At 32.0% G+C, this 26,360-nt stretch overlaps 1 protein-coding gene across 1 annotated transcript in view; it reads right to left on the reverse strand.

Moving 5' to 3' along the window:
• LOC143044672 (Ig-like and fibronectin type-III domain-containing protein 2) overlaps window positions 1-26,360 on the reverse strand; it is a 165,547-nt gene that overhangs the window by 117,660 nt on the left and 21,527 nt on the right. Inside the window, exons 3-7 of the mRNA XM_076216735.1 lie at window positions 23,110-23,216; window positions 21,415-21,523; window positions 20,622-20,738; window positions 15,066-15,116; window positions 13,243-13,377 (exon numbers count right to left, since the gene is read on the reverse strand). Of these exons, the coding sequence (XP_076072850.1) occupies window positions 13,243-13,377; window positions 15,066-15,116; window positions 20,622-20,738; window positions 21,415-21,523; window positions 23,110-23,216 (519 nt within the window). The remainder of the gene's footprint in view (window positions 1-13,242; window positions 13,378-15,065; window positions 15,117-20,621; window positions 20,739-21,414; window positions 21,524-23,109; window positions 23,217-26,360) is intronic.

A 26,360-nucleotide genomic window follows, 5' to 3' on the forward strand; every position in this document is an offset into this window, starting at 1 on the left:
GTATTTTGACCCCCCTGCGGTATATTGAACCCCCTACTCAAGACCTTGAATTTCAAAAATTCAATCTATTCTAACTCCTTTACATAGTTATAATACTCCAATAAGTAGTTTGTATGTATTTAACATACTGGAAAAGATATTTTGAAAATTTTACTTAGCCATGGTATTTTGACCCCCCTGCGGTATATTGAACCCCCTACTATAGACCTTGAATTAAAAAAATTTTAGCTATTCTAACTCCTTAACATAGTTATAATACCCAAATAAGTAGTTTGTATGTATTAAACATACTGGAAAAGATATTTTGAAAATTTTACTTCGCCATGGTATTTTGACCCCCCTGCGGTATATTGAACCCCCTACTATAGACCTTGAATTTCAAAAATTCAATCTATTCTAGCTCCTTAACATAGTTATAATACTCCAATAAGTAGTTTGTATGTATTTGATATGCTGGAAAAGATATTTTGAAAATTTTACTTTGCCATGGTATTTTGACCCCCCTGCGGTATATTGAACCCCCTACTATAGACCTTGAATTTCAAGAATTCTAGCTATTTTAACTCCTTAACATAGTTATAATACCCAAATAAGTAGTTTGTATGTATTAAACATACTGGAAAAGATATTTTGAAAAATTTTCTTAGCCATGGTATTTTGACCCCCCTGCGGTATATTGAACCCCCTACTCAAGACCTTGAATTTCAAAAATTCAATCTATTCTAACTCCTTAACATAGTTATAATAACCCAATAAGTAGTTTGTATGTATTAAACATACTGGAAAAGATATTTTGAAAATTTGACTTCGCCATGGTATTTTGACCCCCTGCGGTATATTGAACCCCCTACGCAAGACCTTGAATTTCAAAAATTCTAGCTATTCTAACTCCTTAACATAGTTGTAATACTCCAATAAGTAGTTTGTATGAATTAAACATACTGGAAAAGATATTTTGAAAATTTTACTTCGCCATGGTATTTTGACCCCCCTGCGGTATATTGAACCCCCTACTCAAGACCTTGAATTTCAAAAATTCAATCTATTCTAACTCCTTTACATAGTTATAATACTCCAATAAGTAGTTTGTATGTATTTAACATACTGGAAAAGATATTTTGAAAATTTTACTTAGCCATGGTATTTTGACCCCCCTGCGGTATATTGAACCCCCTACTATAGACCTTGAATTAAAAAAATTTTAGCTATTCTAACTCCTTAACATAGTTATAATACCCAAATAAGTAGTTTGTATGTATTAAACATACTGGAAAAGATATTTTGAAAATTTTACTTCGCCATGGTATTTTGACCCCCCTGCGGTATATTGAACCCCCTACTATAGACCTTGAATTTCAAAAATTCAATCTATTCTAGCTCCTTAACATAGTTATAATACTCCAATAAGTAGTTTGTATGTATTTGATATGCTGGAAAAGATATTTTGAAAATTTTACTTTGCCATGGTATTTTGACCCCCCTGCGGTATATTGAACCCCCTACTATAGACCTTGAATTTCAAGAATTCTAGCTATTTTAACTCCTTAACATAGTTATAATACCCAAATAAGTAGTTTGTATGTATTAAACATACTGGAAAAGATATTTTGAAAAATTTTCTTAGCCATGGTATTTTGACCCCCCTGCGGTATATTGAACCCCCTACTCAAGACCTTGAATTTCAAAAATTCAATCTATTCTAACTCCTTAACATAGTTATAATAACCCAATAAGTAGTTTGTATGTATTAAACATACTGGAAAAGATATTTTGAAAATTTGACTTCGCCATGGTATTTTGACCCCCTGCGGTATATTGAACCCCCTACGCAAGACCTTGAATTTCAAAAATTCTAGCTATTCTAACTCCTTAACATAGTTGTAATACTCCAATAAGTAGTTTGTATGAATTAAACATACTGGAAAAGATATTTTGAAAATTTTACTTCGCCATGGTATTTTGACCCCCCTGCGGTATATTGAACCCCCTACTCAAGACCTTGAATTTCAAAAATTCAATCTATTCTAACTCCTTTACATAGTTATAATACTACAATAAGTAGTTTGTATGTATTTAACATACTGGAAAAGATATTTTGAAAATTTTACTTTAATAGCCATGGTATTTTGACCCCCCTGCGGTATATTGAACCCCCTACTATAGACCTTGAATTTCAAAAACTCAATCTATTCTAGCTTCTTTACATAGTTATTATACTCCAATACGTAGTTTGTATGTATTAAATATGCTGGAAAAGATATTTTGAAAATTTTACTTTGCCATGGCATGTTATTTTGACCCCCCTACCATGGTATATTGAGCCCCCTACTATACATCTAAAGACCTTTAATGCTAAAATATCTAGCTCCTTTCCATATTTATTATACTCCAATAAGAAGTTTGTATTTATTTTAGTAGCTTGAAAAGATGTTTTGAAAATTTTACGTTTTAGATTAACTGAGCCATGGTAATTTGACCCCCTCCCCCTTTTTTTACCATGGAGAATCAAAACTTAAGTCTACCATTCTATATAAATATTACAAATTTCAAAAAATTAAAGTGTCCAAGCTACATGGTCTAGTTATAATGCTTTCAGAAGTTTTTTGATTGAAATTTTGTTGGTTAAGACTTCAGAGCACTTATACCAAGCAAATATTTTTCTTTTAACCAATCATTGAAAATTGACCTCCCCTTCTTGTATTAATGATTTTTAATATTTGATTAGCTTTTATATAATGTTAAATGTTTTATTAATCATCTAGAATTAAAAAAACAGGGGGGTTCAATTTACCATGGGGGTTCAATTTTCCATACAGGGGGGGTTCAATTTACCATGGGGGGGTTCAATTTACCATAGCGGTATTTTGACCCCGGGGTCATTTTACCATGGTGTTCAAAATACCATATGACACCGGGTTCAATTTTTAGGGGGTTCAAAATACCATATGACACCGGCGTCCGTCGTCGTTAACTTTTACAAAAATCTTCTCTGAAACTGCTGGGCCAAATTAAACCAAACTTGGCCACAATCATCATTGGGGTATCTAGTTTAAATAATGTGTGGCGTGACCCGTCCAACCAACCAAGATGGCCGCCATGGCTAAATATAGAACATAGGGGTAAAATGCAGTTTTTGGCTTATAACTCAAAAACCAAAGCATTTAGAGCAAATCTGACATGGGGGTAAAATTGTTTATCAGGTCAAGATCTATCTGCCCTGAAATTTTCAGATGAATCAGACAATCCGTTGTTGGGTTGCTGCCCCTGAATATGTAATTTTAAGGAAATTTTGCTGTTTTTGGTTATTATCTTGAATATTATTATAGATAAAGATAAACTGTAAACAGCAATAATGTTCAGCAAAGTAAGATTTACAAATAAGTCAAAATGACCGAAATGGTCAGTTGACCCCTTTAGGAGTTATTGCCCTTTATAGTCAATTTTTAACCATTTTTCGTAAATCTTAGTAATCTATTACAAAAATCTTCTCCTCTGAAACTACATGGCCAAATTAATCCAAACTTGGCCACAATCATCTTTGGGGTATCTACTTTAAAAAATGTGTGGCGTGACCCGGCCAACCAACCAAGATGGCCACCATGGCTAAAAATAGAACATAGGGGTGAAATGTAGATTTTGGCTTACAACTCTGAAACCAAAGCATTTAGAGCAAATCTGACATGGGGTAAAATTGTTCATCAAGTGAAAATCTATCAGCCCTGAAACTTTCAAATGAATAGGACAACCGGTGTCATATGGTATTTTGAACCCCCTAAAAATTGAACTGGGGTCAAATTACCATGCGGTAAAATGACCCTGGGGTCATTATACTGCATGGTATTTTGACCCCGGGGTCATTTTTCACATATGGTATTTTGAACCCCCCTGCGGTATATTCAACCCCCCTGTTTTTGATAAATAATATTGCAGATAATTTAATTTACAAATTATTGGCTATAATTTTTTTTAATTTGAGGTCTATGGTAGGGGGTTCAATATACCGCAGGGAGGTCAAAATACCATGGCTAAGTAAAATTTTCAAAATATATTTTCCAGCATATTTAATACATACAAACTACTTATTGGGGTATTATAACTATGTTAAGGAGTTAGAATAGCTAAAATTTTTGAAAATCAAGGTCTATAGTAGGGGGTTCAATATACCGCAGGGGGGTCAAAATACCATGGCTAAGTAAAATTTTCAAAATATCTTTTCCAGCATATTAAATACATACAAACTACGTATTGGAGTATAATAACTATGTAAAGAAGCTAGAATAGATTGAGTTTTTGAAATTCAAGGTCTATAGAAGGGGGTTCAATATACCGCAGGGGGGTCGAAATACCATGGCAAAGTAAAATTTTCAAAATATCTTTTCCAGCATATCTAATACATACAAACTACTAATTTGAGTATTATAACTATGTTAAGGAGCTAGAATAGATTGAATTTTTGAAATCCAAGGTCTATAGTAGGGGGTTCAATATACCGCAGGGGGGTCAAAATACCATGGCTAATTAAAATTTTCAAAATATCTTTTCCAGCATATTTAATACATACAAACTACTTATTTGGGTACTATAACTATGTTAAGGAGCTAGAATAGATTGAATTTTTGAAATTCAAGGTCTATAGTAGGGGGTTCAATATGCCGCAGGGGGTCAAAATACCATGGCAAAGTAAAATTTTTAAAATATCTTTTCCAGCATATCTAATACATACAAACTACTTATTGGAGTATTATAACTATGTTAAGGAGCTAGAATAGATTGATTTTTTTAAATTCAAGGTCTATAGTAGGGGGTTCAATATACCGCAGGGGGGTCAAAATACCATGGCTAAGTAAAATTTTCAAAATATCTTTTCCAGATACAAACTACTTATTGGAGTTCAATTACTATGTTGTGCATTAAGAATAGCTGGACTTTTTAAAATTGAAGGTCTATGGTAGGGGGTTTGTATGTATAAAACATGTCTGAAAAGAAATTTTGAAAATTTTACCTTGCCATCTTATTTTGACCCCCCTGCGGTATATTGAACCCCCTACAATAGACCTTGAATTTCAGATATTCTAGCTAATTCTAACTCCTTAACATAGTTATAATACTCCAATAAGTAGTTTGTATGTATTTAACATACTGGAAAAGATATTTTGAAAATTTTACTAAGCCATGGTATTTTGACCCCCCTGCAGTATATTGAACCCCCTACTCAAGACCTTGAATTTCAAAAATTCAATCTATTCTAACTCCTTAACATAGTTATAATACTCCAATAAGTAGTTTGCATGTATTTTACATACTGGAAAAGATATTTTGAAAATTCTACTCAAGACCTTGAATTTCAAAAATTCAATCTATTCTAACTCCTTAACATAGTTATAATACTCCAATAAGTAGTTTGTATGTATTAAACATACTGGAAAAGATATTTTGAAAATTTTACTTCGCCATGGTATTTTGACCCCCCTGCGGTATATTGAACCCCCTACTCAAGACCTTGAATTTCAAAAATTCAATCTATTCTAACTCCTTTACATAGTTATAATACTCCAATAAGTAGTTTGTATGTATTTAACATACTGGAAAAGATATTTTGAAAATTTTACTTAGCCATGGTATTTTGACCCCCCTGCGGTATATTGAACCCCCTACTATAGACCTTGAATTAAAAAAATTTTAGCTATTCTAACTCCTTAACATAGTTATAATACCCAAATAAGTAGTTTGTATGTATTAAACATACTGGAAAAGATATTTTGAAAATTTTACTTCGCCATGGTATTTTGACCCCCCTGCGGTATATTGAACCCCCTACTATAGACCTTGAATTTCAAAAATTCAATCTATTCTAGCTCCTTAACATAGTTATAATACTCCAATAAGTAGTTTGTATGTATTTGATATGCTGGAAAAGATATTTTGAAAATTTTACTTTGCCATGGTATTTTGACCCCCCTGCGGTATATTGAACCCCCTACTATAGACCTTGAATTTCAAGAATTCTAGCTATTTTAACTCCTTAACATAGTTATAATACCCAAATAAGTAGTTTGTATGTATTAAACATACTGGAAAAGATATTTTGAAAAATTTTCTTAGCCATGGTATTTTGACCCCCCTGCGGTATATTGAACCCCCTACTCAAGACCTTGAATTTCAAAAATTCAATCTATTCTAACTCCTTAACATAGTTATAATAACCCAATAAGTAGTTTGTATGTATTAAACATACTGGAAAAGATATTTTGAAAATTTGACTTCGCCATGGTATTTTGACCCCCTGCGGTATATTGAACCCCCTACGCAAGACCTTGAATTTCAAAAATTCTAGCTATTCTAACTCCTTAACATAGTTGTAATACTCCAATAAGTAGTTTGTATGAATTAAACATACTGGAAAAGATATTTTGAAAATTTTACTTCGCCATGGTATTTTGACCCCCCTGCGGTATATTGAACCCCCTACTCAAGACCTTGAATTTCAAAAATTCAATCTATTCTAACTCCTTTACATAGTTATAATACTACAATAAGTAGTTTGTATGTATTTAACATACTGGAAAAGATATTTTGAAAATTTTACTTTAATAGCCATGGTATTTTGACCCCCCTGCGGTATATTGAACCCCCTACTATAGACCTTGAATTTCAAAAACTCAATCTATTCTAGCTTCTTTACATAGTTATTATACTCCAATACGTAGTTTGTATGTATTAAATATGCTGGAAAAGATATTTTGAAAATTTTACTTTGCCATGGCATGTTATTTTGACCCCCCTACCATGGTATATTGAGCCCCCTACTATACATCTAAAGACCTTTAATGCTAAAATATCTAGCTCCTTTCCATATTTATTATACTCCAATAAGAAGTTTGTATTTATTTTAGTAGCTTGAAAAGATGTTTTGAAAATTTTACGTTTTAGATTAACTGAGCCATGGTAATTTGACCCCCTCCCCCTTTTTTTACCATGGAGAATCAAAACTTAAGTCTACCATTCTATATAAATATTACAAATTTCAAAAAATTAAAGTGTCCAAGCTACATGGTCTAGTTATAATGCTTTCAGAAGTTTTTTGATTGAAATTTTGTTGGTTAAGACTTCAGAGCACTTATACCAAGCAAATATTTTTCTTTTAACCAATCATTGAAAATTGACCTCCCCTTCTTGTATTAATGATTTTTAATATTTGATTAGCTTTTATATAATGTTAAATGTTTTATTAATCATCTAGAATTAAAAAAACAGGGGGGTTCAATTTACCATGGGGGTTCAATTTTCCATACAGGGGGGGTTCAATTTACCATGGGGGGGTTCAATTTACCATAGCGGTATTTTGACCCCGGGGTCATTTTACCATGGGGTTCAAAATACCATATGACACCGGGTTCAATTTTTAGGGGGTTCAAAATACCATATGACACCGGCGTCCGTCGTCGTTAACTTTTACAAAAATCTTCTCTGAAACTGCTGGGCCAAATTAAACCAAACTTGGCCACAATCATCATTGGGGTATCTAGTTTAAATAATGTGTGGCGTGACCCGTCCAACCAACCAAGATGGCCGCCATGGCTAAATATAGAACATAGGGGTAAAATGCAGTTTTTGGCTTATAACTCAAAAACCAAAGCATTTAGAGCAAATCTGACATGGGGGTAAAATTGTTTATCAGGTCAAGATCTATCTGCCCTGAAATTTTCAGATGAATCAGACAATCCGTTGTTGGGTTGCTGCCCCTGAATATGTAATTTTAAGGAAATTTTGCTGTTTTTGGTTATTATCTTGAATATTATTATAGATAAAGATAAACTGTAAACAGCAATAATGTTCAGCAAAGTAAGATTTACAAATAAGTCAAAATGACCGAAATGGTCAGTTGACCCCTTTAGGAGTTATTGCCCTTTATAGTCAATTTTTAACCATTTTTCGTAAATCTTAGTAATCTATTACAAAAATCTTCTCCTCTGAAACTACATGGCCAAATTAATCCAAACTTGGCCACAATCATCTTTGGGGTATCTACTTTAAAAAATGTGTGGCGTGACCCGGCCAACCAACCAAGATGGCCACCATGGCTAAAAATAGAACATAGGGGTGAAATGTAGATTTTGGCTTACAACTCTGAAACCAAAGCATTTAGAGCAAATCTGACATGGGGTAAAATTGTTCATCAAGTGAAAATCTATCAGCCCTGAAACTTTCAAATGAATAGGACAACCGGTGTCATATGGTATTTTGAACCCCCTAAAAATTGAACTGGGGTCAAATTACCATGCGGTAAAATGACCCTGGGGTCATTATACTGCATGGTATTTTGACCCCGGGGTCATTTTTCACATATGGTATTTTGAACCCCCCTGCGGTATATTCAACCCCCCTGTTTTTGATAAATAATATTGCAGATAATTTAATTTACAAATTATTGGCTATAATTTTTTTTAATTTGAGGTCTATGGTAGGGGGTTCAATATACCGCAGGGAGGTCAAAATACCATGGCTAAGTAAAATTTTCAAAATATATTTTCCAGCATATTTAATACATACAAACTACTTATTGGGGTATTATAACTATGTTAAGGAGTTAGAATAGCTAAAATTTTTGAAAATCAAGGTCTATAGTAGGGGGTTCAATATACCGCAGGGGGGTCAAAATACCATGGCTAAGTAAAATTTTCAAAATATCTTTTCCAGCATATTAAATACATACAAACTACGTATTGGAGTATAATAACTATGTAAAGAAGCTAGAATAGATTGAGTTTTTGAAATTCAAGGTCTATAGAAGGGGGTTCAATATACCGCAGGGGGGTCGAAATACCATGGCAAAGTAAAATTTTCAAAATATCTTTTCCAGCATATCTAATACATACAAACTACTAATTTGAGTATTATAACTATGTTAAGGAGCTAGAATAGATTGAATTTTTGAAATCCAAGGTCTATAGTAGGGGGTTCAATATACCGCAGGGGGGTCAAAATACCATGGCTAATTAAAATTTTCAAAATATCTTTTCCAGCATATTTAATACATACAAACTACTTATTTGGGTACTATAACTATGTTAAGGAGCTAGAATAGATTGAATTTTTGAAATTCAAGGTCTATAGTAGGGGGTTCAATATGCCGCAGGGGGTCAAAATACCATGGCAAAGTAAAATTTTTAAAATATCTTTTCCAGCATATCTAATACATACAAACTACTTATTGGAGTATTATAACTATGTTAAGGAGCTAGAATAGATTGATTTTTTTAAATTCAAGGTCTATAGTAGGGGGTTCAATATACCGCAGGGGGGTCAAAATACCATGGCTAAGTAAAATTTTCAAAATATCTTTTCCAGATACAAACTACTTATTGGAGTTCAATTACTATGTTGTGCATTAAGAATAGCTGGACTTTTTAAAATTGAAGGTCTATGGTAGGGGGTTTGTATGTATAAAACATGTCTGAAAAGAAATTTTGAAAATTTTACCTTGCCATCTTATTTTGACCCCCCTGCGGTATATTGAACCCCCTACAATAGACCTTGAATTTCAGATATTCTAGCTAATTCTAACTCCTTAACATAGTTATAATACTCCAATAAGTAGTTTGTATGTATTTAACATACTGGAAAAGATATTTTGAAAATTTTACTAAGCCATGGTATTTTGACCCCCCTGCAGTATATTGAACCCCCTACTCAAGACCTTGAATTTCAAAAATTCAATCTATTCTAACTCCTTAACATAGTTATAATACTCCAATAAGTAGTTTGCATGTATTTTACATACTGGAAAAGATATTTTGAAAATTCTACTCAAGACCTTGAATTTCAAAAATTCAATCTATTCTAACTCCTTAACATAGTTATAATACTCCAATAAGTAGTTTGTATGTATTAAACATACTGGAAAAGATATTTTGAAAATTTTACTTCGCCATGGTATTTTGACCCCCCTGCGGTATATTGAACCCCCTACTCAAGACCTTGAATTTCAAAAATTCAATCTATTCTAACTCCTTTACATAGTTATAATACTCCAATAAGTAGTTTGTATGTATTTAACATACTGGAAAAGATATTTTGAAAATTTTACTTAGCCATGGTATTTTGACCCCCCTGCGGTATATTGAACCCCCTACTATAGACCTTGAATTAAAAAAATTTTAGCTATTCTAACTCCTTAACATAGTTATAATACCCAAATAAGTAGTTTGTATGTATTAAACATACTGGAAAAGATATTTTGAAAATTTTACTTCGCCATGGTATTTTGACCCCCCTGCGGTATATTGAACCCCCTACTATAGACCTTGAATTTCAAAAATTCAATCTATTCTAGCTCCTTAACATAGTTATAATACTCCAATAAGTAGTTTGTATGTATTTGATATGCTGGAAAAGATATTTTGAAAATTTTACTTTGCCATGGTATTTTGACCCCCCTGCGGTATATTGAACCCCCTACTATAGACCTTGAATTTCAAGAATTCTAGCTATTTTAACTCCTTAACATAGTTATAATACCCAAATAAGTAGTTTGTATGTATTAAACATACTGGAAAAGATATTTTGAAAAATTTTCTTAGCCATGGTATTTTGACCCCCCTGCGGTATATTGAACCCCCTACTCAAGACCTTGAATTTCAAAAATTCAATCTATTCTAACTCCTTAACATAGTTATAATAACCCAATAAGTAGTTTGTATGTATTAAACATACTGGAAAAGATATTTTGAAAATTTGACTTCGCCATGGTATTTTGACCCCCTGCGGTATATTGAACCCCCTACGCAAGACCTTGAATTTCAAAAATTCTAGCTATTCTAACTCCTTAACATAGTTGTAATACTCCAATAAGTAGTTTGTATGAATTAAACATACTGGAAAAGATATTTTGAAAATTTTACTTCGCCATGGTATTTTGACCCCCCTGCGGTATATTGAACCCCCTACTCAAGACCTTGAATTTCAAAAATTCAATCTATTCTAACTCCTTTACATAGTTATAATACTACAATAAGTAGTTTGTATGTATTTAACATACTGGAAAAGATATTTTGAAAATTTTACTTTAATAGCCATGGTATTTTGACCCCCCTGCGGTATATTGAACCCCCTACTATAGACCTTGAATTTCAAAAACTCAATCTATTCTAGCTTCTTTACATAGTTATTATACTCCAATACGTAGTTTGTATGTATTAAATATGCTGGAAAAGATATTTTGAAAATTTTACTTTGCCATGGCATGTTATTTTGACCCCCCTACCATGGTATATTGAGCCCCCTACTATACATCTAAAGACCTTTAATGCTAAAATATCTAGCTCCTTTCCATATTTATTATACTCCAATAAGAAGTTTGTATTTATTTTAGTAGCTTGAAAAGATGTTTTGAAAATTTTACGTTTTAGATTAACTGAGCCATGGTAATTTGACCCCCTCCCCCTTTTTTTACCATGGAGAATCAAAACTTAAGTCTACCATTCTATATAAATATTACAAATTTCAAAAAATTAAAGTGTCCAAGCTACATGGTCTAGTTATAATGCTTTCAGAAGTTTTTTGATTGAAATTTTGTTGGTTAAGACTTCAGAGCACTTATACCAAGCAAATATTTTTCTTTTAACCAATCATTGAAAATTGACCTCCCCTTCTTGTATTAATGATTTTTAATATTTGATTAGCTTTTATATAATGTTAAATGTTTTATTAATCATCTAGAATTAAAAAAACAGGGGGGTTCAATTTACCATGGGGGTTCAATTTTCCATACAGGGGGGGTTCAATTTACCATAGCGGTATTTTGACCCCGGGGTCATTTTACCATGGGGTTCAAAATACCATATGACACCAGTTATTGGGTTGCTGCCCCGAAATAAGTAATTTGAAGGAAATTTTGCAGATTTTGGTTATTATCTTGAATATTATTATAGAAAGAGATAAACTGTAAACAGCAATAATGTTCAGCAAAGTAAGATCTACAAATAAATCAACCTGACCAAAATTATCAGTTGACCCCTTAAGGAGGTATTGCCCTTTATAGTCCATTTTGACCAATTTTTCGTAAATTTTTGTAATCTTTTACAAAAATCTTCTCCTCTGAAACTCCTGGGCCAAATTTAACCAAACTTGGCCACAATTATTATTGGGGTATTTAGTTTAAAAATTGTGTGGCGTGACCCGTTCAACCAACCAAGATGGCTGCCATGGCTAAAAATAGAGCATAGAGGGGAAATGTAGATTTTGGCTTATATCTCTGACACCAAAGCATTTAGAGCAAATCTGAGTAGGTAAAATTGTTTATCAGGTCAAGATCTATCTGCCCTGAAATTTTCAGACAAATCAGACAACCTGTTGTTGGGTTGCTGCCCCAAATTAGTAATTTTAAGGAAATTTTGCAGATTTTGGTTATTATCTTGAATATTATTATAGATAGAGATAAACTGTAAACAGCAATAATGTTCAGCAAAATAAGATATCTACAAATAAGTTAACATGACCAAAATTTTCAATTGACCCCTTAAGGAGTTATTGCCCTTTACAGTCAATTGTTAACAACTTTTTCGTCATGTTTTTAGGAAATATTTTCCACTGTAATTACTGGGCCAAGTTCATTATAGAGAGAAATATTTGTAGCAACAAGAATGTTCAGTAAAGAAAGATCTACAAACACATCACCATCACAAAAACACCATTTTGTCATAAATTTATCTGTGTCCATTGATAATATGCACATAGACCAAGGTGAGCGACACAGGCTCTTGAGAGCCTCTAGTTTTGTTATTATCTTGAATATTATTATAGATAAAGATAAACTGTAAACAGCAATAATGTACAGCAAAGTAAGAACTAAAAATAAGCAGTATGACCAAAATAGTCAATTGACCCCCTAAGGAGTTATTGCCCTTCATAGTAAATTTTTAACAATTTTCTTAAGATTTGAAGATTTTCAATAACATTTTCCACTGAAAGTACTGTTATAGATAGAGATAATTGTAAGCAGCAAGAATGTTTAGTAAAGTAAGATCTACAAACACATCACCTTCACCAAAACACAATTTTGTCATGAATCCATCTGTGTCCATTGTTTAATATTCACATAGACCAAGGTGAGCGACACAGGCTCTTTAGAGCCTCTAGTTAACTATATTAAAATATGGGAAAAAAAATTCAAGGTAGTAAAGATCATTTCAGTGTTCATAAATCTATCAGATTTAAACCAAATTGATAAAACATTGAAATTACCAGATCCACATTTCAGAAGTTTAGGAAGATCTAATGCACATGCAATCAATGGGTCAAAGTTGGCTGGTAATTTCTGATTAAAGGGATCACAGACTGGCTGGCAGGCAGATGACACTCCCTCTTTGACACAACAATCTAAAATAAATGTTTAAAGTTATATTGTGACATTCCAATAACATCCCCAAACTTCTAGCATTATTTCAAACATTTAAGGAAAGATTGTAATATTTTTTCTGTCTATGAAGAAATAACATCAATAAAATGCTTCGCTGAGCGCAGCCCGATACCGCCGCAGAGGTTGAACCCTGAACAGTTGGGACAAATTTGGAAACAAAAATATTCAAGCTTGATACTATCTGAATTTGGATTGTGATTTTTTGACATAATATAGGTTTCTGACACAAAACAAATGTAAAACATCTTACAAATCTATTGAGCAATACTGTGCAATTAAATATTTCTCCTTGAAAATTTAAAAAAAAAAAATTTAACCTCTTAAAAAAATTGGAATTCCCCCATGGAGCAATTACCCTTTCTTTTGTAGTATATGGAACCTTGTAGTAAAATTTTAGAGAGATCCATAAATTCAAACACAAGTTAGTGTCTGGAAACTAGAAAAATGCTTGCTTTTTGGCCCCTAATTCCTGCATGAATAGGTCAATAACCCCAAAACTCAATCCCAGCCTTTCTTTTGTGATATGGAACTTTGTGGTACAACGTCAGAGATATCCATACAATTATACACAAGTTATCGTCCAGGAACTAGAAAAATGCTTGTTTTTGGCCCCTTTAAGGCCCTTAATGTCTAAACTGATGGAACCATAACCCCCAAAATAAATCCAAACCTTCTACTAATGGTAATAAACATTGTGGTACAATTTTAGAGCAATTGAAATATTTATACACAAGTTATTATCCTGAAATTAGAAAAATGCTTGTTTTGGGCCCCTTTTTGGTCCCTAATTCCTAAACGGTTGGGATCATCATCCCTAAAATTAATCCCAACCTTCCTTTTGTGGTATTGACCCTTCTCATTAAATTTCAAAGAGATCCATTCTTGTAAAACTAAAGTTATTGTCTGGAAATGTTTTTTCGGACAACCCAGATGACATCATACCTTATACAATCCCAAATTTTTTTTTGTGGTCATTTAAAAATGTGATGCACACTGACTAACCTGCATAGTGTGTTATTTTAGAGTGTGCACCACATTTTTTTTGTTATTTTGAATAGGCAGAAAAAATAATACAGTCATTTCTTATAATTTAATTCTTAATTCCATTTTAAACTAGGGTAAATCATGAAAAAAGTTGAAGACGTCACTGTCACATGATAAAATTATGTCTATGAGATGATAAATAAAACAACGTCAGCCAATCAGGAGACGCATTACATCCAAAATCATATTATTATTATATAAGGTATGAATCATATCATGTAGAAGTGTGTCTATGGTTTTGATGTCTTTAAAACAGATATTGCCAAGTTACTTCACATTGTTTTTTGTTGTAGCAATATCTTACATGTCTTATGTACATTAAAATGTGCTCTCCCTTAAATATAAATTGAAGGTTTGAGGCCTCAAACAACCTATATAACAGATGATTGTATATTTGCTCTGTATTATAAGCCCCACTCCCCCTAACATCCTCCTTTCCTTGTTTATGACTAATCACTGAATGTATCGTTAACTTTTTACCAGATATGTTTGTTAGCAACACTTCATGTGCCAGTAGTGGAGCAGGAAATGCCTACCCTTCCTGAGCACCTGAATCTACCAATTCATTTTTTATTTGTTATTGCCATCTTATCATCTAACATACCTGTAAAGTTATAACTATGTACAGCAGGTGGGGGTGGCAGTGTCGGAGCTTCTGCAATAAAAAAATATGTTTATTATATACACCTTTTTCTTAAATACAGATGTTAATGTAAATCTAAAAATAAAGTTAGTGCTAAGACATATAAATTATTTGAATTCCTTTAAAAATGCTAACAAGACCAAAACATGATCTAAACCTGCATGGCCTCATGAAATTAATTGAGGTAACATGTATACCAAGGTATAAATGATCGTCTTCTTTCCACTTAATACATCTAAACTATTTAAAGAAAAACACAACACAAACTTATGTTGTTGACTAGCTCGAGTACTGCATGATATTGTGAGCAGCCGATTTAATAAGACAAATGATCAATATAAACATATTATACACTATACAATGTGAAAACAATAACATCATTGTTCAACAAAAATATATACTCATCAATGTTGACCTTTTGTATTAGAATAACTGAATAAATGAATGTTTCGTGGCCGCCCAGGAAAAACCCTTTTAGGAAACCTGTGTCCTTTTGTCCATGCCAACGAAACTCTAAGTGTTGGACCTCACTTATCAAATGAGAAAAAGAAAAACATAATTTTGTTTGTAAATATCAAAATAGAAAAGAAAGCAAGTCATTAGGACTCAAGGGCTATGAAAATTTTTGGTACAAAAGTCTAAATACGATTACGTTTGTATAGCCAATCAACCTACATAAAAATCAATATATTTATCAAATACAAAATTATGCAAATCTTTTTTCCTTAAAAAACCCTTAAAAATACGATGTTCACAGTACGAAGTACAGGCTAGAATTAACTATATAAAACAGTCACTTTACAACCTAATTTTTTGGCGCCAAAAATTCCTACGCCTACACGTACATGTATTACACATGCGCAAGAAGACAATCAATTCCCGTTATACTTATGTGCCTCGGGAATTTTTTAATTCCCAAACCAAATCATTAAATCATCATCTATCTTTAAAAGGAGTTTGTTTATAAGTTTGGAGAAAAGTTTTATTTGACAATGATCGTCATTGGAAACAGGATGTGGATACACAGCAGATGTAACCAGGTGCTCCGGCAGGGCGCAGCTTTATACGACCGCGGAGGTCGAACCCTGAACAGTTGGACAAGTATGGACAAAACATTCAAGCATGATACAGCTCTGAATTTGGATTGTGATCAAATTTTTGACATTACATGTTTTTTTTTACACAAAACAAATGTCAAGATTTTACAAATCAATTAAAGATTTCTTCTTCAAACTTTTTAAATCTAAAACTAAATAGTTGACACAGCATAGGTTTCTGACACAGAATGAATGTGGTCTAATGAACTTAAAATATTTTTTTTGCCTTTGAGCAATTCACTATGCTGTTGAATATTAATCCTCTCAAAAAAATGTTTGAAGAAATTTTCTTTTTATTTATGAAATCTGAAATGAGAAAAATTTAAACCCCCCCCTTTTTTTCACATCCCCGTTTCCCTTTTTCCAAAACTGATATCAATTCAAATTTCTAATGGAGTTTGCAACAATAACTACTCTTTTAAATACATCATAAAATATTAAAATGTAAAATAAAGTGCTTGTTATCACTGAATGGTAAAGATTGGTTGGTAGTAAAAGTGAATATACATTGTTTATTGTATAAAACAATAAAAAAAACTTCATCAGCAACATTTTATGTTGGCAAATTTCCAATGAAGTTATTTACATAAAGTTATTGGCAAATAAAAATAGAAAATGACATCATAGTCATGTCTGGCAAATGTCCAACATACATTATCTAAAAACATTTTAGATAAGATAAGGAAAAAAAGCTTCATCAGCAACATTTTATATTGGCAAATTTCCAATGAAGTTATTTACATAAAGTTATTGGCAAATAAAAATAGAAAATGACATCATAGTCATGTCTGGCAAATTTCCAACATATATGATCAACTTCTATTCTATACAAAGAAAGATAACTCCAATTGAAAATTAATTGCTATTGCACAATATTGTGCAATTAGATATTTCTTGCTATTGTGCAATACTGTGCAATTGAAAATTTCTTGCTATTGCACAATACTTGATATGGAATCCTGATTTGGACCAACTTGAAAACTTGGCCCATAATCAAAAATCAAAGTACATATTTAGATAAAGCATATCAAATAAGCCCAAGAATTTAATTTTTGTTAAAATCAAACTTAGTTTAATTTTGGACCCTTTGGACCTTAATGTAGACCATTTGAAAACTGGACCAAAAATTAAGAATCTACATACACAGTTAGATTTGGCATATCAAAGAACCCATTTATTCAATTTTTGATGAACAAAGTTTAATTTTGGACCCCCATTTGGACCAACTTGAAAACTAGGCCAATAAATAAAAATCTAAGTTCATTTTTAAATTCAGCATATCAAACAACCTCTAGGATTCAATTTTTGTTAAAATCAAACTAAGTTTAATTTTGGACCCTTTGGACCTTAATGTAGACCAATTTGAAAACGGGACCAAAAATTAAGAATCTGCACACACAGTTAGATTCGGCATACCAAAGAACCCCAATTATTCAATTTTTGATGAAATCAAACAAAGTTTAATTTGGACCCTTTGGGCCCTTTATTCCTAAACTGTTGGGACCAAAACTCCCAAAATCAATACCAACCTTCCTTTTATGGTCATAAACCTTGTGTTTAAATTTCATAGATTTCTATTTACTTAAACTAAAGTTATTGTGCGAAAACCAAGAATAATGCTTATTTGGGACCTTTTTTTGCCCCTAATTCCTAAACTGTTGGAACCAAAACTCCCAAAATCAATCCCAACCTTTCTTTTGTGGTCATAAACCTTGTGTCAAAATTTCATAGATTTCTATTCACTTAAACTAAAGTTATAGTGCGAAAATCAAGAAAATGCTTATTTGGGCCCTTTTTGGCCCTTATTCCTAAAATGTTGGGACCAAAACTCCCAAAATCAATCCCAACCTTCCTTTTGTGGTCATAAACCTTATGTTAAAATTTCATAGATTTCTATTCACTTTTACTAAAGTTAGAGTGCGAAAACTAAAAGTATTCGGACGACGACGACGACGACGACGCCAACGTGATAGCAATATACGACGAAAAATTTTTCAAATTTTGCGGTCGTATAAAAACAACTTTAAAACAAACTAAAACTTGAATATTAAATCATTTCATTTCACAGGAACCAAGAAATTTCGACGAAATTTTTCCTTGGACAATTGATCAGTCTTAAAATTATCTATCTGCAAAATGGAAGGTGCTACATACATGACATAGTAGATTCAATTCATTTAAAGTAGATTATGAAGCTTCAGATTAAATCATATCCTTTCACCCAAGCAAAGTAAAATCCTTTTTGAGTGTTGTGATCTTTAGTTGCTAATTTCTATGTGATTTTGGTCCCTAGTGGACTGTTGTCTCATTTACTATTTCATGTCATACTCTATGCTCATTTTAACATGGGTAGGCATTATATTTGTCGATATTTTACATTGAGCATTGTTGATTCTAATTATAGAACAAAGACAGTATTTTTTAGGTCGAAGTGTACGAAAAATACCTTAAAGATAATTGGCTGTTCTCGTAAAAATTTCTCTCCGTGAAATCTGTACATTACATTTTCATATTTAATAAGTTTAAAATTTGAAAGCAGGGTTGTATGATAAACTATATAGATAATAAAAATTTATGTAGGCTGCTAAAATGTATATATTTTATTAGAATAACAACAAATTGTCAACAATGTAGATCCAAAGATTATGAAACATTTCTAGGGACTCAATTTTTCTTAATTATTTGGATAATTTGATAGTTTTCGAATTACAATAATCACATTAATTAGTAATGTCCATATACAAACATATGTGTAAGGTTTCAATATCATACTGTCAACTAGATATGGCCCCGTCTCAAAAAGTTGAAAAATCTGCAATTTCAATAACACATGTGGACACACACATGATGATAGTCTCACATATCAAAAATCAGCTCAAAATCTGGAGGCGTATAGAAAAAAAGTCTGTATAACTGTGATTTTCAACAATTTTCAAAATTGTAAACCCTTTATTTTGGCAAAAATTAGCGGAGCAAAACAAAACTTAAACTTGATCGGTAACTCATCATGAGTAACTCACACACCAAAAATCAGCCCAATATCTGAAAGTGTTTAGAAAAAAAGTCTGTTTTAACTGGGATTTTCAACAATTTATCAAAGTCCATAGCCCCTAATTTTGGCAAAAATAAACTTGATCTGTTACTCATCACGGTTAACTCACATACTAAAAATGAGCCCAATATCTGAAAGAGTTTAGAAAAAAAGTCTGTATAACTGTGATTTTCAACAATTTATGAAAATCCAAAGCCCATAATTTTGGCAAAAATTAGCGGAGCGGATCGAAACTTAAACTTGACCTGTAACTCATCATGGTTAACTCACATACCAAAAATCAGCCTAATATCTAAAGGCATTTAGAAACAAGAATGTGTCCAAAGTACACGGATGCCCCACTCCCACTATCATTTTCCATGTTCAATGGACAGTGAAATTGGATAAAAAATATAATTAGGCATTAAAATTAGAAAGATAATATCATAGGGAACATTTGTACTAAGTTTCAAGTTGATTGGACTTCAACTTCATCAAAAACTACCTTGACCAAAAACTTTAACCTGAAACATGCACTTTCATTTTCTATGTTCAGTGGACCGTGAAATTGGGGTCAAAAGTTTAATTTGGCTTTAAAATTAGAAAGATCATATCATAAGGAACATTAGTACTAAGTTTCAAGTTGATTGGACTTCAACTTCATCAAAAACTACCTTGACCAAAAACTTTAACCTGAAACATGCACTTTCATTTTCTATGTTCAGTGGACCGTGAAATTGGGGTCAAAAGTTTAATTTGGCTTTAAAATTAGAAAGAAGATATCATAAGGAACATGTGTACTAAGTTTCAAGTTGATTGGACTTCAACTTCATCAAAAACTACCTTGACCAAAAACTTTAACCTGAAGCGGGACAGACGGACGAACGAACAGACGAACGAACGAACGAACGGACGCACAGACCAGAAAACATAATGCCCCTCTACTATCGTAGGTGGGGCATAAAAAAACTCCGTATAATGGTTTGTTGCAGAATGAAGGAATTTCGGAATTACGGAATTTCGGACAAGGGTAAAACTATATGGCACAGACAACTTTGTTGTGGGACCATAAAAAAAAATCTTAGGTTCATTTATGAGGCCTAGGTGAATGAGTGGTCTAAGTAGTTCCTTTACCATGATCACTAGTCTGTTAACACTGAGGTTGTGAGTTTGAATCTGGCTCATGTCAGGTGTATTTGACTCATCTTAATTGACAAATATAAAAAAAGAAGATGTGGTATGATTGCAAAAGACTGCAATGAAAGGTCAGTTGTTCTCCTCAGTATTATGGCTTCCTTCACCAATAAAATCTGGTTGCTATGCTATCATTAATCATTCATTAATTAAAACAATTTGCAATTAATTTTTTTATTATGTAATTTACTCTACCTGTTATCTGAAGCTGGTATGTTAAAGTCTGGTTTGTTTTATCAACAGAACACTCGTAAAATCCTTGATCTGCTGTTTGTAAATTAAATATATGGAGAATATAGGAAGCTGGTGCATCTGGAGAAATGAAAAAAAATAATCTTTTGAAGTTCATCATAATAGATCATTGCAATTAGATTCAAATTATGAAAAATAAGAATTTATAAGGATTAAACATTATGTCAAATGTATCATATATGTTTAGGAAAATCATAAATTCAATTTGATAATGCATTGGTTAAACACTTGGTTCTACCAAGTAACAAACTGTACATGCTTACATATGTTGCTGTCAGCCAGAAAACCATGACTGAGGTCAAAATTCCATATGACATGTATGATTCAGGTTGAAATAAAACAGATACCATTTGTGGTTCCTCTTAAACCTAAAAACAAACTTTTCTTTCATTTTTTTTGTACCTTAATTAGGCTGTTAGTTTTCTCATTTGAATTGTTTCACATTTGTGATTTCAGGGCCTTTAATACCTGACTCTGCTGTATGAGCTTTGCTCATTGTTGAATGAAGTCTGTACAGTGACCTAAAGCTGTTTATTTCTGTGTCATTTAGTCTCTTGTGGAGAGTTATCACATGGGCAATAATACCACATTTTTTTTATACTTAACATGTAAATTATGCAATACACCAGGACTGCAAAATTTTGTCAAGGCAAATAAAAATGAAGATGTTTTTTGAGATGCCTGTAAGCAGACAATACAAAACACAATCATGATCTTTCACCCTTTCATTACATACCTGTAGTCTCTCCTTGTAAAACCTCTATTTTATAATGATTTACGTCGCTGACTTGTAACTTGTCTCCCCTTGCAATGAACTTATTGTGGTCAACGAATTTCCATAGCACCTGTAACAATCTTATTACCATCAATTCATAATTGTATATATACAATATTTCTGAGATCTACATCAGAACTATTTTCCTAATATATTGCTTACACATTTCTTACATTGTATAACATAGTAAATGCACCTTTAAATTTGATCCTGCTAAGCTTAACAATCTTCTTTGTAAGAGTTATCTTCCCATTCACTGCTCATCTTGTGAGTGCATCTCCTTCATAAGCATAAATATCGTCAATATTCTTATTCTTAATTGTCCGTTACATGCTAAGGAATTTTTGGTTGATTTGGTTAGAAGGGATCTGGTGAAATCTTATAGGAGTTATCTACCTTTACCAAATAAATTTGTTATTTTTTTACCTCATAAACTGTTAACCATATAAACATACAGTATTTAAGTCCCTGGGTCCTAACTTAGAAAATATCATGTGTCAAATTCATGTTCTCAATTTTGACTTTTGCTTGCTCTTACATTTTCTCAGACAGGATATATATGTAAAAGAAGAAGAACAAACATTTTGCTTCAAAGTGATGAAGATATGGTACATTTGGTCTGAAACAATACTAAATGACATCTTATAGAAATTATTTCACCAGAAATATTTTAACATACAGTCAAACCTCGTTGTGTCGAAGTCGAAGGGACCAGACTAAAGTATTCGACTCATCTGAGGTTCGACTCATCCATGTCGAGTGTGTCGTCATAAATTTTGAATGCATGGAATACGGTATGCTATTTCTGTAAACTAGATACAATGAACAGTGTGCCTTTTTTTATTCTCGATAAGACACTGTATGATTGTGTATTCAATCTCTATTTTTGGTCCTTCGTAATAATATAAAACAGTACAGATACAAATCATGCACAAATAAAATCAATAGACTACACAAATATTTACAAAGGTCAGTCGCTATAAATTATGAAATCACTTGCGGCACGAAATAAGTTCTGAACGGTCTCTGATGAGGTCGTCTGCTCAACATTAAATTATCATGAATTTATTATAATTGTTCTTATCCTTTTATCTATGGTAATTAATGAGTTTTAAATCTAATGATTCATTTTACCTCGGCTTTGGTCAATTAAATTTGTTTCGTTTTATCTCAGGTGAAAAATGTTCAACACATTCCGCTTGAATGATCAACAAAGCTGTTTAAGAGAAATTACTTCGACTCATCCGAATTTTTCGACACAACGAGGTTCAACTGTATATAATGGCAGGAAGAGGCAGACTTGGACTTTTACATTACATGCGCATTGATATTATTTGGGTCTTAAATCAAAAGAAGAGAAATCTAGAATCTGCATAAATTTTGGTAAATGACCGATTATAAGATATAATCATCTTATATGGAAGAAAAATGGGTGTTAAGGGGCAAAATATTTAATCCTATATCGTAGTAAAAAAGCCAAGACGTCCAAAATATCTGACAAAAATTACTTATCCTGACCATAGTACATCCTTCAAACTATCTTGAGCAAAGAAATGTTGTAACTTATACATTGTACTTAATACATTGTACTTATAACTGGCAACTGAAGGAGAATTAATATTTTCAACTTTTGATTTTGTCAGCTAAGATACTTACGACTTCATTATTAAGATCATTGATCTGACATAACATCCATACTGTATCACCAACAGATTTCTGTTTCTGTATTGGAGATGTTTGGGTAATGTTGGGACTACATTGCACTGAAAAAACAGAAAAGATAAATTTCTTAAAGGTTTGAAAATGTATTGATTTCCAAAAGTCTTCAGCAGATAAATTGTAACAGACATATATAACAATGTATATGCATTTGGACAACCATGCAAATCAAGTTCTGCTCAGTGAAGCAGGCCTCTACAATAACATTTTTTTTCAACTTGTCCAGTAGGACAAGTACATACCAAAACTTACTTGTCCAAATGAAATTGTTACTTGTCCAAATTTTTTTTACTAAAAATAACCTTTTTACATCTTGAGTTGATTAAAGGAACAAAATGAATTTAAACAATAGAACAAAATTAGATGTTTTTCTTTTAAAATACTTTTAAAAAAGTCAAGTACAACTGAATCTAGTCATGTCACAGGACTTAGGTTCTAGTTTTCATCAATGCTAGTCTCATCAGACTCTGCACATGAGGCACCATCTGATAGGCATGTACACTCATTTGACATTTGTATCCTATATTTTTCTAAGTTGAAAAAAGTGTATTCAAATACAATCAATAAAAAGAAGATAAGGTATGATTGCCAATGAGACAAATCTCAGCAAGAGACCAAATGACAAAGAAATTTACAACTACCGGTATAGGTCACTATATTGCAAGTATTGTTTTTTTTCTACTTATGATCAAATATGGTTTCATGAATTTTATGGTAAATAAAAATAAATATTTTTGTGAAAAAATTACTGGTATGGTATGTATTATAAAGAACAGAACACCTCTTTCATTTTAAGTTCAAATAAAGTGGCAATCATTGCATGTCAAAGCAACACTTTATGGTGTTTTGTACTGACAAAATCAACATACCTTTAATTGCATATAAGAAAGAACTGGTTCCCGGTACCTAGGATGTACCAAAACAGGTACTTCAGATCTGACAAACAGACTAAACATGCTAAATGTACCCTCTTTTTAAAATTTGGTGCAGTTTTTTAATATTCAAAATTTTAAGTCCAAAAGTGTTCTACAATGATCACCAGTCCTTCAGCTTTCATTTGATGCCAAAAATACCTAAATATTCTATATATTTTGAAAGTTACACTCATGCGTAGGAACTATTTTGTGTTAAATATGTACTACTTTCTGGTATGTGCTTTCTGGCCGGGCCCCAATTAGTGGTGTTACACCTTAAGGTGATTTGTGGTTTTGCAAAATGTTGCTTAGATTTATTGCATGTGATATCGAACAGTTATTGCGATAATGAAACTGACCCTGTTTAGACGAACTCTTTTTTATTGTATTAGTTGTCTCCCTAAACACTGTTTTTCTTGTGTGCCCATCTCCTTTGAAATAACCGTAAAAGATTACAACAAATTTATTTCACCAATTTGCTCATCATATACTCAGGATTTTTAAAATAATTTTGACCGAAGCGGTTGGGAGCCTCCATATGAGAGTTATTTCCCCTTTTGTATTTTTAATAAGCAAAATGTAATTGTTACGGGTATACCATAAATGAAACAGACCTAGGTTCTTTTGGTTCGAGGTCCTTGGTCCAAAACAAACAAAATAAGGTCAAGGTCATGTTCTAAATATGGATTTTTGCTTAGTTTTACTTCTTTTCAAAAACCTTATAAGACATCAACAAATAATTACAACTAAATTGTTAGTTGAGACATGTTGTAATACATAAATTTTGTTGAAAGGATGCGTAGACATTACATGGGAGTTTCAGACCCTCATACATTTAGAATTATGCATATAGTAATATAACTAATTAACCATATATAATACAGACCTAGGGTCTTTTGGTTTTATGTCCTTGGTTTATGACCTTGAAATTTAGCTTAAGGTCAAATGCAAAATTGAGATTCTAGATTTTGACCTTTGCTGTAGATTCATATTAATGATAAAGCCTTGGGATCTTTTGCATTAGATTAGTAGACATATAACCTTGAAAATGTCAACCAAAAGTGACCTTATGTATTTGACATGAGAGAAATGTTATAGAAACTCATTAGTCATAAGTGATAGAGACCTGGGATCTTCTGATTTGAGGTCTTGTTTAATTTTTTTTGCCTTTGCTTGTGCATGCTTTTCCTAAGAAACTTTTTAAAAAATCTTTAGTTGTGATCTGTAGCAATAGGAAATTTTTATTTGAAGCGAAGTGTTAAATTTGACTAAGAGTTTTCTCCCCTTAAATGTTATAAGTAAAATGTATTGTAATATAACTTATTAACAATACATAGTAGAGTCCTTAAGTCTTTTGATATGAAGTCCTTGCTTGGTGGTCATAGGTAAACTGGACTTTCTAGATTTTGACCTTTGCTTTAACGTCATATTTATACATGATAAAGCCAAGAGGCTTTTTGCATTATGTTAAAAGCCATATGACCTTGAAAATTAAAATCGGAAATAACCTTGTGTAATCTGGAAGTAGTTTTTTTCTGTACTTATTTACTGTAAAAAGTATATAAAACCCTATATTTTTTTTTAAATCAGTAGCAAGCAAACTATTAAACAGTACCAGAAGTGACATTTTTCAGACAGGAAATAACTAATTATATCCCTTTTTTAAACCATGATACAATAATTCAAGCAAAAACATAAATAAATGTTATTATCATGTCATCAGCAACCATGATACAATAATTCAGCAAAAACATAAATAAATGATCAGATGAACATGATGAAGTACAAAGAAATGAATAAGAAATACACACCATAATGGTCATGGGGAATTTTTAACACAAAAGAGTGGTTAAACTAAACATAACAAATGTTCTTAAATTAGATAACACTGACAGGTCAATAAACATCAATGGTCAACATGGTCAACAGAACATGATAAAAAAGTTCATAGAAAATTCCATTCACTAATTATCCACAGACATAAAAAAAAAAAATAAGGAGGCTATTATAATGCTTACATAATGATAAAAAAAAATTTTCAAAATTTTGCGGTCGTATAATTATTGGATAATACTGTAAATTCAGAAATTATTGTTTTTAATATTGTAAAAAATGCCACAAGGTAATAAGTGCAATAATTTAAACTCACAATATGATTTTTTTATATGAATTAAACAGGATTTTTCTTAATACATGTATTGCAAAAGTTAAAATCGCATTTAAGTCGTAAGTCTAAAATGAAAAAAATAGCAAAAATAAATGCACATTTAATTT

Source organism: Mytilus galloprovincialis, chromosome 9 (assembly GCF_965363235.1).
Source record: "Mytilus galloprovincialis chromosome 9, xbMytGall1.hap1.1, whole genome shotgun sequence".
Classification (NCBI taxonomy): domain Eukaryota; kingdom Metazoa; phylum Mollusca; class Bivalvia; order Mytilida; family Mytilidae; genus Mytilus; species Mytilus galloprovincialis.